General features: G+C 43.2%; 1 protein-coding gene across 5 annotated transcripts in view; it reads right to left on the bottom strand.

Moving 5' to 3' along the window:
• Positions 1-15679, bottom strand: part of GRIA2 (glutamate ionotropic receptor AMPA type subunit 2) — a 428807-nt gene that overhangs the window by 248130 nt on the left and 164998 nt on the right. For all 5 annotated transcript variants that reach the window (XR_011205452.1, XM_069243241.1, XM_069243251.1 and 2 more), the window contains exon 3: positions 2140-2379. Coding sequence is in view for 4 of the 5 variants with exons in the window: in XM_069243241.1 (XP_069099342.1) it covers positions 2140-2379 (240 nt within the window). In the remaining variant the exon portion in view is untranslated. The remainder of the gene's footprint in view (positions 1-2139; positions 2380-15679) is intronic.

The raw sequence follows: 15679 nt of genomic DNA, 5'->3' as shown, positions 1-15679 counted from the left end.
TTGTCTTGTAGATTAAATTATGTTCTATTTTCTTAACCAGTTGTGCACTTTTTTGTTGTGTTTTCATTGTTTTTGTGATTGAAGTGTTCCACAAATACTTAACACATTACTTCTTAAGCTAAGCCTGACTGGTCTGTGCACAGCTACCCTGGGGTGGGCACAAGTTAATTTAAGGTGTGGTTGTGACTTACCCTGGCTTGGATTGTGGTTATTGCTTGGACAGGGTGCATATCTCTGCCAATCAGGAACCCAAACCCTAACAGACACTTAGTGCACTGTGGTCGTTCTAGAAATAAATTACTGCTTTGTTTTACAAAGAGGCTAATTACAGAGAGGCATGCTTCCCTGTTAAGAAACAGACTGCACATATAGGGTGACCCTTACCGCTGTTACATAATGTATGAAAATATCCATGCAAAAACGAGATACATTGAAGTTTTAGATGTATTTTAATAGATGATTATATATTGTAATAAATGATGTAAAAATGTGTACTTTCCATAATGACATTTTAAGCAAAATACGTTTTTAATTAAGTAATACTAATAATAATTGAATTTCTCTGCAGAATGAGCATTACAAATAAAGAAATGTTCTGACAATATATGTGCTTGCATAATGCGCAAAACATGCTAAATAAATATAACATAATATTAGGCTAGTAGGAAACTGGCCAGTGACATGATCAGCAATACAAGTAATAAAAGACTCCCCGACTTGTCATAAGTGCAGCACATAAAACTGAAAATGCACATAAAGTACAACACGTGATTTTCTTTTCAGGCGTTTGCCTTGAGTGGAAAGTAAGGGGGTGTACAAGGCAGCGGAGAAAGCTTAAAAGCAAATCCCACACAGAGACCTCATCCTGATTGTCTGATGGCTGATGGAGGCACAACACAATAGTAATGTCCCTCATTAAGTAGCATGACAGGCAGTGGCTCGTGTAGCCTTTGCCAAGGGGCCACCCTGCTCTCAGACATGAAACACAAACTCAACATGAGGAGAGGACACCAATATCTTCTGGGCCTCCACTCATAGATTATTTTGGAGTGTGCATTTTACAGCGCATTGGGTAAGTGAGCATGTCACATAGGTTTAATTGTATGAAGCATCAGACACTTTTCATTCTCCATGCTTCCTGAGGATGAATTAATAGGTGATCTAAGGATATTTTGAGGGGATTATGAAGAAGGTATACGTTACTCCTGTGTATCCAATAAATACAAGAGGGTGTCTTTGCCTACATGCTAACTTATCAGACTACTCTTAGGATTCTCCACTATCTAAATGTCATTTTAACTGGATGTGTCCATGGACTTCAGGAGACCTGGATAGTAACATCAGGAGCTTCATATCCCACTGATTCCAAATAGAGACAAAAACAGCTGTACAAATTGTGCCGACTAGGTAACAATCTAAAAGAACTAAAACATGATCAAGAGAGTTACACAACGTCTGATTTTGCATATCTTATCTGCTTTTTTTAAGTGATCAAGGAACAAGGGGCCATGTCAACAAACATATAAATTTATATAGTAAACTGTTATTTATCTTGTAATCTATTCTCACAGTACTGATTGGGAAGTATTGCTGCTGTTTTGATTAAAGCTTTGAAACCATTAATATTTTTGTCATGCCAAGGGGATTCCTGCTTACGTTTGTGATGCGGTCCTCATCAGCAGTTGTTGTAACAGAAGGAAGTCTTCAATTATGAAAAAACGGAAAGCACTGTCATTGATTTTTTCCCACGTGGTGCATCAAGTAAACTCCAAGCTAAGCCACTCAATTGCCTCTTATTCCTCGGAATTGATCTGTGACAAACCTTAGGCTGCGAGGTTGCCCTGCGTCAGATCACAGAACATTCTTTGCTGGTACTTGTTCATTTCCTGGCAGTGTTTGGCCCAACACTTTTTACTGCTATTTTATGAAAGCAGATTTCTGGGGGTGTTAGTGTGTGAAAAGAATGTTTGCACATATGTGTTCGGAGGCAGGGACCTGTCTTAAAATAACATTTGCAGTAGTTACCTATGCGACATGGCCCCTTGTTCCTTGATCACTTAATACTAAAGTTTCACAAGTAGCATGTTATGCATTTCTACAATCTTGGTGTACATGAAAGTAGGTCAGTTCATCACTTACCTCTGTCGCTGTCATAAAGATATGCAAACTTGTCCCATTGATAGTATTCAATCAAGCTAAGGAGAGCTCCCTTCAGGTCAGGTCTCATCTGAATGACAAATGGATGTGTTCCATCGGTGGGAAAACTTGGGGTTATGAAGGAGACATGAAGAGTGCCGCAAAATGATGTGATTGTATTTACAGACTTCTTGTCATAAAATCCAAAAATAGCAAAGACTCCTCTTGAAAACTGGGAGCAAACTGCAAATAAATGAACAAAAAGAGAATCCACATTTAGGTTGTGCTGAAGCATGGCTTTATTTCACTAGGTATAAACAAGATAAATACATATATATATCAATATGTATATATGTGTGTGTCTTTATATGTAATCCGTAAAATAGATTTTTTTTGTACTTTCGAAATAAGATTTTTAAGCTGATGTTGAGTATTGTTAAGTGCTTTTTGATATAGAAACCTGTATGGATGACATACATGATGAAACAATCAATTGCCTGCGTAAATAAAGCAAATGTTAAATTACGACAGTCACACAGATGATGCCCCTTTTTAATTCAAGAAAATACTTGTCATATTCAGATTAGGAAGTGAATAGAGGCACAACATTTGCTTTTATGCAGGAAGTCCTTCTATCTATGCTTGTCTGAAAACAAATGTGTAGTATTAAGCTTTTCAGCCAAATCCTTTCTGGCGGTTGCACCACTGTCAGTCCACATAGGTGGAGGAGAATTGCCCTAAATTCTATCCACATCAACTTGAACCAGCTACATCAACTGACCATCACAGTTAGAGGCAGTGGCAATATCAGATGTAACAACTACACTGAATATCACTACTGAGAATTACGCTATATCGTATAAGTTAAGTAAATAGTTAACTCTGAGAATGGTTAGGATTTATTTTAGAGTTAAGTTTTGCTTAGTGTCAGCGGTGGGAGTTGATAGTAGGATTTATTTTATTGTTAAGTCACTCTTAAGGAATATTATAAGGACTAGTCTTAGAATAGGATGATATGTAGGTGTAGGGCCAAAATAAGAGGTGTTTGGTAAGGAAAAGGGCAAGGATAAGTGTTGGGATTAGGAGCAAGATTAGGGTAGATGTAGATATATAGATGCTGTATAGACATCAATGCAGTTGCAAATTACTTGACATCATATTAACATCCTATTGAGCTTGATGATAGAGATCTGATGTAGTGTTGGTTGATGTAGTGGTTCTATACGTAGTAATGTACAACATGTCCTGATGATCATCTGAAATACTCTAAGAAATGGCCAGACATGTGACATATGCCCCACGCTTGTTGGCATTTGATCTGCAATTTAGTATCTTCTTGGCCAATAAGAGGGCTTAAAATATTGTGTTCCTTTCCTACGTTTTTCAGGCACGGACAGGAACCTAGCAATTTCTAGACATAGTGCATGTATTATATCAGTGAATTAGTGCATGTGCTGCAGATGGTACAACATTTACACACAGAGTAATGGTTCGCCCCTTGTCTGTGCTGGGTTTATATGAATGATGCCTCCAACCTATGAGGAGAGGGGCTGAAAGTCTGTACAAGGCAGAGCACAGTCACAAATGCATCCATAGTTATGGAGGCCATCAAAGATTGTCTCCGGAGCTGAGCTGCAGCATGGTGCCTGTTGCATTATCATGGCCTCAGTAGGAATACCCTTGGTTTGCCTTTGAATGGGTCCTAGGACAAGCTATGGGCATGGAATACAGCTACAAACCCAAGTGGACCAAGGTGTTCTCTGTACAGTACAGTACAGTAAGCGCTTGATTCTGCCAGCATTTTCGTTTCTAATCAAAAATACGCTGTGTTTATCTGCCAAAATGGCCAAAGGTTCATCTTCCTTGAAGGGGAAAGGGAAGGCCAAATGCTAAGAAGCGGTTGGTTATTCATTATTGTGGCTCATCTCCCTTAAAGGGGAAGGATGAGACACAACTTGCATCATTCCCAAAGAGATGGTAAAAGAAGACTACAGAGCAGACCTACAGAGAAAACGTTGTCTTTTTAAATTAATGCAAATGGAAAAGAAGAGCAAAACACATTTTAGCAGATGCATACGGGTGATTGAGTAGAAATTAACTTGCATACAGAATACGTTTAAAAGGGAGATAACTTGAGGCCACCCACAGAATGTAGAAATCAATAGCTCATCAGCTACGAATGTGCATAATACAAATGTGCTAAAACAATAACTAGCAGCATCATGCATTTAGGCAACATTTTTAGATAGTAAACTGATTCTATAAAGCATTTTAAGCAGGTCTTTTCTAGTAGTCTATATATATATATACATATTTTAAATATTTTATTGAGCAGATATGCCATACGTTATACAATACAAAGAAAGATACAATACTGTAAACACTGAAACAGCTTCTTTCCCATTTCCTATCGACACTGACACACTGGTGAGATGAAAAAGATGCACAATCAGTTTAACTCAAACAGAATATACACCTCACATCAGTTTCCAAATATACAGTATCTGAAGAGCCACAGAGGTCAGATAAAGTTAATATGTGCTAATCAACGTGTGCTAAAGTGCAGATATGCTACAGTGCGAAATGTAAAGTGCAGATGTGCTAAGAATGTCTAGACATAAGGCAAAAAAATTCTGTAAACCTCCCCTGCTCCTTTAAGAACTGGTCTCCTGGTTAGTACTAAAAACCACACTAAGGTGGACCTGTGCTAAAGTGGAAATAAGTGAGCAAGCATGGAATAACGCCAAGTATCTCAAGAATAGATATAGATAATATGTTACTTCCCTGCATATCCTACCTTTACACAGTACTGATTCTGAACCCCGAATTAGTTAACAGGACAGCCCACCCACCATGTTGAATCAAATCAAAATAATGCAGTTAAACCAGGAATTTATTTCCGCTCCCCACCCTATTGGCATAGGCTTTCTCGAACCTCCTACTTCTGGACATTTTTTCCAACCAAACCTTAAATGATGGGACCCTTTCTGTGAACCAGAGTTAAAAATCAGTGTACGAGCTATAGAGAGTGTAATTGACAAGAACATTTGTGCTGATTTACACACTACACCCTGAACCTGCCTAGTAGAGCCATAGAGAATCCGTGATGGGTCCCATTCTGCACGAGCTCCAAGAGCCTGCCTCGGGGCTGAGGAATGATGGTGCCAAAAATGTGTCAGTTTCGAACACGAGTAGAAGATATGAAGCCATGCTCTGGCTCTGAGCTGATTACATCAAAAGCACCGGTCTTCTACTGAGGCAAACATTCTATGAAGGACCACTGGTGTGTAATATGCCATCCATCGCAAAAGGAATGAAATCCTTTTAAAATGTGATGTCCTTATGGCCTAAAAATGATATCGTTAGCCAATCATCCTCAGAAAACTGACACTGTGTAGCCTCTGCAATTTTTTTTAAAGAAATCAGTCAAATGCATCTCGTCCCCCCAAAGGTTGCGTAACAACCTATACCAATTCCCTAGACCAGCAAGTCTGGACCTTAAAAACGTGCACAGCACAGGATGAATATCTTTGACAGGATCCTGATAATGAGATCTCAAAAAATTAGCAATCTGTTGAAAACCGAATAAGAATCACTTGCAGGAATCCCCACACCGTGCACCAATGTCTTGCCATGTCATGCATTTACCCTGCAGCAGAAAATATCCCATCTCCTTCACCCTGCAGAAGTACCAATATCTAACCTGAGAGGGAGATATTAGCAAGCCCACATACGTGGCCTCTTGAAGATGCAGTAGTGTAGAGCCCTACACAATGTGATTTGAAATGCTGTCAGGCTGGCACTCCAACCCTGTATTAGCTTGTATCTAATTTTATTTTGGTAATTTCGGGATCCTAATAAAACCAGAAGCTGGGGTCTGGCATCCTGCATCATTCAATCTAGAAAGAATAGATCGACCATTGTTTCAAAAGAACATGCTCTCACCAGAGTATCTAGGAAAGCAGACTCATAATAGGACTGAATATGGGGAAGGGCTTTCTGGTTCCACACAAACTGTTGACACATTGGGCCAAGATCGCTAAAATATCTCTTATTATTTTAATGGGGAATATTAAAAAAAAGAAACAATAATAATGGAAGGATAGACATTTTGATAAGGGCCATTCTTACTATCAATGTCAGGGAGAAGTGTCCACTTATCAGGTAGCCCGTCAATTTTGTGGAGCATTGGGACATCATTTAATTGAATCAACTGAGAAAAGTTGTTGATCACAACTAGATACCGAATAGGGGCTTGTGAGTGAACCTGCAACTGGAAGGAAACAGGGAGACTGCTAGCAGATGTGTTGAAGAGAAGAAACTCTGTTTTCTTTTGATTAATTTTGTAGCCTCCTATATTTTAGAGATCCTCAAACTGATCCAAATTGCTCTGAATGTTCATTATGTCAGGCTTTAAATAAAGTATGACATCATCTGCAAAAAGGTCAATTTTGCCTTTGCGGAAATAGGGGCCTTAATAACCTGATTGGCCCTGAACCTGATTGCAAGAGGTTCTAAGAAGAAGGTAAATAGAATGGGAGAAAGTGTACCTCCCTGCTGAGTCCCTCTATTGATGTCAACTAATCCTGCTAGCTGGGAATTAACAAATGCCTTAGCTTGGGCTCTTTGATATATATTCACAAGCGAATTGGTGAATTAACAAGGAAAAACAAATTTCTTAAGGGAGAAAAAGAGTGTGTGCCAATTAACCAGATCAAAGGCCATCTCAGCATCCACCGTAATGACTGCCGCCCTGGTGTGATTAGCTGAAAAATAGTCCAATGCTTGCACTAAAAAGACTGTGTTTGAGGCCATCAATCGACAAGCCACAAAACCGGTCTGATCCTTAAACTTGGGCCAGTGGAGTAATATGTATGACACAAATCTTCATTAATAGCTTATAGTCCACATTGAGTAAACTAATGGGACAGTATGAATTTACATCCCTGGATTTCTTTAAAAAGCAAACTATGGAAGAATTCCTTAAATGAACAGTCTAACTCAGCCCTGTCTTTAACTGCGTTAAACAGATCAGTCTGAAAAGGTATAAGATCCTTAGCAAACGTTTTATAAAATTTGACTGGAAAGCCATCATTGCTGACTGCCTATCTCCTTGGCATAATAGCGAGAGCTTCCTGCACCTCCTTTATGGATTTAGTGGAAATAAGCTTTTCAGCTTGAGAACTCGACAATCGCGGGAAGCAAATTGATTGGATATAATCAAATAAATGGAACTGTGTAGTCTGATAGGTAGTCTCGTACAAACCCTTATAATGCTGGAAAAACAATTCAGAGATCTTCGATTTATCTGAAACTATTTAACCCGTAGGCGGACTTATTAGTTCCCAGACCATTTAGGCTTCCTACTTGACCCGAGTGGACCAGGCCAGAAATTTACCAATGTGCTGACTCTCCTCATACAATCTCTGATGGTATGCCCTTGAGCTCTCAATTTCCTCTAGGAGAAAATAATCCCTCAGCTTTTGCTTAGCTTTTTAAGATTCTCTTCTGTGGAAAGGGGCAGTGAACTGTGAAACCCGTTTTTTGTGTTGCCAACTCTGGTAGGCAATTATGTGGCCCCTGGCTGCTGCTTTAAAAGCCTCCCATATGGAAAAGATTGGCTCATGTCAGCAAGATATGCCTGATCAACTAAAAGGGACAGGTCCAGCTGCCACCTAGGCCTTTCACCCCTTAATGCCTCCACCTCAATCACAATAGGGGCCACTGAATGGTCAGAAAAGGAGTTGGCCCAAATATCAGAATCAAGCCTCTTTAAACTTCGTGAGATCAAGTAGAAATCAATACGAGAAGTGGTATGATTTTGTTGTGAAAAACAGTTATATTAAGAGATGTCTAGATGATCATGTCTCCAGGGATCCACTAAAGCACAATTGTGCTTAATTGCATCTAACACCTGTTTACTATTGAATTGAATTTTTTTTTTCAATTTAGTCGAAGTGTCCACTCCTAGTTCCTGAATAAAATTGAAGTCGACTTCCAGAATAAAAGGCCAGACAGCACCCATAGCAACCACATAAATCTGTACCAATGAAATTGACTCTTCATACACTGGGGCATAGTAATTAACCAAATTTAATGGAACACCATTAACTACAGTCTTCAACCATAGCCATCTACCCTGATCACATCACTGACCTGCAAGTCCAGCCCCACACCTAGCAAAATAGCCACCCCACTTACAGCAAGCCCCGCAGAAGCAAAATAAGCTTGTGAGTATTTCTTGGGAAAGTTGATTTTTGGGCAGTTAGTCTTAAAATGGGTTTCTTGTAGAAATATAGCATCCAGACAGAAGGCCCCCAACCAGTTTAGAACTCCCCCATATTTCCGTCTGTTTGACATACCATTTATATTACAAGATACAATTCTAATTTCACATCCCATTGTAAGCAAATTTTTTCAGTTTGAGCGCAACCCTGCATTATTCCACAGTCATGCTAATTATTTCTTTATTGATGAATATCCTAGCATCACTTACCCCCACCCATTCAAGATCTTACTCAAATCTGTTCACTTTTGCTAAGAGTGAACCCCATCTCCCCTTAATCCCCTCAAACGCCCCAAAAGTAAATCACCCAAAAGAAGAAAAACCATCAAAACACCCAATCCCCACCCCTGACAGGAGGAGAATTGCCCACAATACCCCTCTTGCAGTGTAACAATTACACTGGGTGCCATGACTTTGCACCCTGTGGCAACCCTGACCTGGTCCTCAGACATGCCCTATAAAAATTACGTAATTAAACAATTAAACTTTGCATAACCACATGTTCGCAGGGCTAAGCAGCAGGGCAAACAACCACAATCAATAATTCCTGGAACCCTAGTCTCCCAATTGTGCCCTTTTGTTACACTCTGGACCCATTAGAGATCTCATGCAGAAGCTGCTAAGCCTCCACAATGCTTGTAAAAAAGATGAAATTGTCCTTTGGCAAAAACCTTCAATTTAGATTGTTGTGCAATTGATGCTTGTGAATGCTGAGCTTTAAATAAATGCATCATTTTCACAAAGTCTTTCCTCTGGCGAGCAGCTTTAGCAGGCATATCAGAAAAAATACAACATTAGGGAATCTCCGGCATAGAACATTGTTTTTCCTTGATATCCTCTGCCAGCACCTTTACCTTAATTTGATAGTCCATAAAGTACACCAGGATAGTGCGCAGAAATTTCGAACTGAGAGGACATTCAGCTGGAACACGATGAGCCCTTGTTAGTGACAAGCCACCTGGGTATTCTGGAAGAAACTGAGATCTGATGAAAGAGTCTACCCATTGAAGAACGTGCTGGCCTTCACAGCCCTCCGGGACCACAGCTATTCACAAATTGGAGTGATAAGAGTGGTTTTGAAGCTCCTCCAACTTGGTCTCAAGAGAAGAATTGTGTTTCTTGAACTGGGTGACTTGCTTTTGGATTGATGAGAATTGATCTTCCAATTGTGATATTCTGGCCTCTGCCTCCTTATGTCTTTCCAGCAACTGGACCATTGTCTCCTCGATTTTTGTGAGCCTAGCATGTTGAGCTGCTACTTCAATTGCCTGTGATGCCTTAATTCTCTAATCTCATTGAGTATCAAATGTAGCATAGTTGTGACATCCATTTGCATAGTTACTGTTTTGTCAGGGGAAGCTTGCCCCTGCGCCCCCTGCTGATCATTCCCCCATATCGGGAGGCACTAAAACCTGTGAGATTGTAGCCAGAGGGCCTGCAAAAGTGCTTGCAATGGTTCAGGGCTTGCCATGAAGACAGTTTTAGATGATGCCTGGAGGGTAGCTGACTGGGTGAATTCAAGGACTCCTGCACATGTTTTGCCCTTAAAGAACAGAGGATAGTCTTTAGACTTGCTGAACTTCATTTCCAAGGGCAGGCCACCCCTGCCCGAGGATGATGCCCCACAGGCTGAGATAGAAGAGAATCCGACAGATCCCCCAGAAGTGTTGGAAGATTCCAAAGTATCAGCAAATGCCTCTGCAACTGAGAAAACCTGCAGAGAGCCCAAAGGGGAGCCCACCCCAGCTCTGTGTTTCCAAACCCTTTCCCACACCCATATGGCCCAACAAGTGGAGGGTTTCCTCAGGACTGGAAGGGTTGAAAGCCATCCTAGTCTCCTTACATGGATGTGGGCTGCGATTAGCTCTTGCAACAATTTGGCCAGTGCGTTTCTTAACTCTTTTTGGAAAAACAGAGATATCAGGATTTCCTGCAGTGCCCCAGACTTAAAGTGTTTCCTCATTTTCCCCCAATGATGAACTGCTGGAGGCAGAAGAGATAGCAAGGGCAATTAAAAGGCACAAGGGTGAAAAGTCAGAGACCTGTTCTAGGAGAACATCCAGATATGGGCAGGATCAGACTCAGGTTAATAGTTAATAGTTGCGCACAGAGGAAGCATGTACAGCCTTATATTAGCCTGGATTAGCTGCCCTACAACAAAGTCCATAGGGAAAGCCCCAGCATGCAGCTGCTTACTTTTTATGGCATCCAGTTGCTGCCATGATGATCGAAGGTCGAGCGGTGGTGCCACCAAATTTCCTTCAGAGCGTCCCTCTAATCACTCACAATTGTGAGGGCAAATTCAGCTGCCCTGCTGCCTGCCTCCTGCCATGTATCACCACTTCTGGTGTCCACTTGCATCCATACAGTATGTTTCAAATGCAGCAGTCCATATATTAAATCATCGAAAAGTAACCAGACTTTATGCATCCAGTATGCAAAAAGCAAATAAGACTGCAACTATGCTTCTGAAATAGATATCAATCAGTGAAATCATAGTGATTACGTTGGTGGTTCAGCAAGCCCAACATTTTATATTAAAAACACAAACAGAGACCTTTTTAGTGCAGATTTAATCTAACACAAATCTAATAGTACACAAAAAATGAAAAAGCAAATTATTGTTTGTAAAACTTAATTTTCCTAGTGCTAATCAACACTATCAAAGCAATGAATCAACTTCTATGCAGGGTTTCTGTTTCTCCTGTTGCAGCTACATGCTGCAGCAGGAGAAACATGAGGTGTTGTCTCATAGAAACAAGCATTAGCAAAGTCAAATAGGCCTTGCCTATGCAAGAGCGTTTGGCTTTGGCAATGTGTTTTAGCCATGTTGTACACCAGTGTGGCTGCTGTTGAGTATGGCTAAGGGTTAGTGGTGTTGAGTTAAGCGGGATGCGATAGATTAGAGTGGGGTAGAGTGGGATAGAGTGGAGGGGGTAGATTGGGTGGGATTGGACTAGGGCAGAGTAGGTAGATTGGGGTATATTGGAGTGGAATAGATTTTCTGGTAGATAGGAGTGAGGCAGATTCACATGGGTCGATTGGGGTGGAGTGGAGTAAATCAGGGTGGGGTGGATTTGCTGGAGTGGAGCGCGGGTATAGTGGGTAAACTGGATTAGGATAGATTGGGCTAGATTGGACTTGGGTAGAGTGGGGATAGATTGGAGTGGGATAGATTGGCTTCGTAGATTCAAATGGGTCAATTGGAGAGAAGTGGGGTGAATTGGAGTGGAGTAGAGTGAGATAAATAGAGTGCAGTACATTGAAGTAAGGTAGATTGGGGTACAGTGGAGTGGTTTAGATTGGGGACAGAGTGGAGTATAGTGTATTTTAGGTAGATTGGTGTGTAGTGGTGTAAATTGGAGTAGAGTGGGTAGATTGGACTGATGGGTGGATTATACTAGGGTAGATTGAAATTGGGTGTGGGTAGATTGGTGTAGGTTGGAGTGGGTTAGATTGAGATAGATTGAAGTGCAGTGGAGTGTGGTGGATTGGGGAGCAGGGTAGATTGAAGTGGTGTGAGGTAGATTGGGATGGGTAGGGGTAGATTGCATTGGGGTAGATTGGGGTAGAGTGTGGTCGATTGAGTGGAGACAATTGGGGTATAGTGAGGTAGACTGGAGTGGGATAGATTAGAGTGGGGAAGTGGGCATGGATTTGGATGGAGTAGGGTAGATTGAGGTCGATTGGGTAGATTGGAGTGGAAGTGGTAGATTGGAATGGACTGTGGTAGATGGGCGAAGGGTAAATCAAAGTAGAGTGGAGTTGGATGTATATTCAGGTTGACTGAAGTGGAATTGGATAGATTTGGGAAGAGTGGAGTGTAGTAGATTGGAGTGGAGAGAGGTAAATTGAAGTGGAGTGGGGCAGATCAGGGTGGAGTGGGGTAGAATGAGCTGGGATATATTTCAAGTAGGGTAGATGAGTTGATTATAGTAAGGTAGAGTAAAGTGAAGCAGGGTACAATGGAGTGGAGTGGGGTAGATTGCAGTAGAATAGATAGGAGTGGGGTAGTTTGGAATGGATAAATTGGAGTGGAGCAGGGCAGATTGGAGGGGAGTAGATTGGAGTGGAGTTGGATAAAGTGGTGTGGGGTAGATTGGGTGGAGTAGGTAGATTGGAATGGGGTGGAGTAGGGTAGCTTGGAGTGGGAAAGATTGGGGTAGATTGGAGTGGGGTGGATTGGAGTGGAGTGGGGTAAGTGATCTGGAGTAGAGGGGCATAGAGTGGAGTGGTGTGTTATGTCATGGAGTGAGTGGCCCAGATTGGAGTTGACTCGTGAGGAGGGGAGTAGAGTGGCATGTCGTAGAGTGCAGTGGAATGGCATAGAATGGAGTGGTGTGGCACAGAGTGGAAGGGCATAATGGGGAGTGGAGTGGTGCAGTGTGGCATGTGCATAGTGTAGTAGCGTAATGCCAGTATAGTACCAAAATACATTTTTATTGTGCGCAAATGATAATGTGTGTGTTGGACTTTTGGCCATACGCATGGTCATCCCTAGTCTTTTTGCCTCCTTCCTCCTGTTTTTTCTGACCTCTCGCTGTTGGCTCTAGGACTCTGAGCACTTTATCACTGCTGACCAGTGCTAAAGTGCAGTTGCTCTCCCATCTAAAGTTGGTATGATTGGCTTATACCTAATCAGCATATTTAATTTACCTATAAGTCCCTTGTACAGTGGTATCTCTATACCCAGGGCCTTTAAATTAAATACTACTAGTGGGCCTGCAGCGCTGCTTGCGCCACCCACTGAAGTAGACTTTCAAACCTGTCTCAGGCCTGCTAGCGCAGGGCCTGTGTGCGGAGTTCTCTGCCACAGGGACCTGGCATCTAAATTTACTTGCCAGGCCCAGAACTCCCCTTTTAGTACATGTAAGTCACCCCTAAAGTACGCCCTAGCTAGCCCTATGGGCAGGGTGCCATGTATGTAGAAAGGCAGGACATGTGCCATATTGCATGGCCTGTCCTAGTAGTGACAAACAGCCTAACTTGGTGTCTCACTGCTGTGAGTGCTGCCTTCTCATAGGATTGCATTAGAAATGCCCTGCCTTAGGTGTAAGGGGTATTGTCTGATTTATGAGGGGTAGCGTAGGCGTGTTTGGTATGGTTGTGATGGTGATAATAAATACTGCTTACTGGTGTGGGTGTATTTTTATTACTATCACAGAAATGCCACTTCTAGAAAGTGCGCATTTATCTGTGCTTATAATTCTGGTGTTTTGCAGCTTGACTCCAATCCACGTCTGGGCAGAGTGACAGTTGGGGCTTTGTGCATACTTTTCAGACAGCCTGTACACAGGGAGGGTGGAGGTGTCACTGAGGTGCATCTACATACTGAATAGTCTTCCTGGGCTGAGAGAAGGGAGAGGCGGGGCACACCTACATTTGTAAAGGCTGTGCCCTGGCCTCACACAATAGGGTCGTTAACCCCCCACTGATGTTTGGAGCCTGTGCTGAAAGGAGAGAGGGGGCACTCCCAGAACCAGTTGTAACTGGCTGGAACCTCCTCTCCCTGTCATTGTAAAACACTGTAAAAATGGACTATAAGTACAGGGGAATTTTACCCACAATTTGAACATTCTTGGAAACTTGAAACTGGACACAGGACGCTGATGAATGGACTCACCAGGAAACCGCCATGGACTGCTGCTGCTGTGCTGACCTGTGACCTGCCTGGTCACTAGGAGGAACTGCCATCATCTGCACCCCTTGTGCTGGCCTGTAGTTGGATCCACCAGCCCTGTACCTTCTCCTTGATTATTGTTCCCAGGGGCAGGGTGCTGTGGCCCCTGACCCCTGCAACGATCTTTTCTTTTGCCCAAAGAAATCACCGCCGCAGCCCGGGCTCTAGATGGTTCCTAGCGCTTTGAAGAGCGCTTTTCTTTTGACAAAGAAAGAATCACCGCCGCAGCCCAGGCTGCTGATTTTACCTTAGCGCTGTGAAAAGTGCTGTATTGTGAGCCCCCGGATCACCGCCGCAGCCGGGTTAATTGTGTGCTTCCAAGCGCGAGGATCGCGCTCAACTCTGTGCCCCCAGGGCACGAGAAACCACCTTTTAAAAGAATCAGGAGCAAGCCTGCTCCTAGCGGTGCCCCCGGGGTAGGGATCTCTCCGAGGAGCGCCCCCGGGGCACCAGAAGGCCCTGCCTTTGGCCCGAGCTTCGTCGGAGGCGAGAGGAGAGGAGGAAGCCCCTCCCTCGCCTGAAAAGCCTCGGCGCCGTCGGAAGGGCGAGGGGAGAGGAGGACACCTCTCCCTCGCTCAACGAAGCCTCGGAAGGCTTCAGCCACCTGGAAAACGGGCGGCAGCCTCATCGGAGGCTCGCTGCCCCCTCCAGACCCCTCAGGGCCCCTGCGTGGGCCAGCCTGGTACTAAAGGGGTCTCCCCCTCGGAAAGGGCCGATGGAGGCCCCGGGAGACCCCAGGAGGTTGCGGGCCCCCAGAGGGGCCCGCTCGCAGATTGGAGGGGGTGCGCGGCGCCCCCCTCCTTAACCCAAGGATTTCCCTGACTTGGGCCCCCCTTGGAGACGGCCGGTGGAGGCCCGGGGGGCCCTCCAATGAGCACGGGTCCCAGAAGGGGCCCGCCAAGGAAACAGAGAGGGTGCGTGCCGCCCCTCTCTATTTGCCAAGTTTAGGGAGGCCCCCGTTTTGATCAGAAGAGCGCCGGGGGCCTCATTTATTCGTTTTAGGCACTAGAAGTGGCTCTGCATCAGAACAGGTACTTTTAAATGGACAAATAGAATCATGATTTAAAGTTCTTTCTACAGACTTTCTTAATTGTGTTATATTACCTGCCTGTACTATGATGCTTTTACATATGTGTGCACATGTTCCTTCTATGGGCATGACTTGCTAATATGTTTGCTTAAACTTGCCTTAGATTTTCTAATGTTCCTATTATGGGCATTTTATGATATTCTGGTGACAAGTATGCTAAATGTGATAACGTGTGTCCTGACTACTGCTTATGTTGCAGAATATTGAGTAACCTGTGTGTTATGTGTGACTACTGCTAGTTTGCAGAGTAACTAATGTGTAACGTTCTGACAATTGCTAAGGTAGCAGGATAGTACTGTTATGTGATGTTGGTCTGATAATTACGTTGTGTACAATACAGTATATTTTCATATAATCTGGTGTTGTGTTTCCTTTGTGGTGGGGATATTGCGTCACAAGTGTGTGTGTGTTGCGCAAACGCTTTACACATTGCCTCTGGGTTAAGCCTGACTGCTCGTGCCAAGCTACCAAGGGGGTGAGCAGGGGT

Source organism: Pleurodeles waltl, chromosome 1_2 (genome assembly GCF_031143425.1).
Source record: "Pleurodeles waltl isolate 20211129_DDA chromosome 1_2, aPleWal1.hap1.20221129, whole genome shotgun sequence".
NCBI classification, from domain to species: Eukaryota; Metazoa; Chordata; class Amphibia; order Caudata; family Salamandridae; genus Pleurodeles; species Pleurodeles waltl.
Note: the sequence above shows the minus strand (reverse complement) of the source record. Positions and strands in the feature narration are given on the sequence as shown.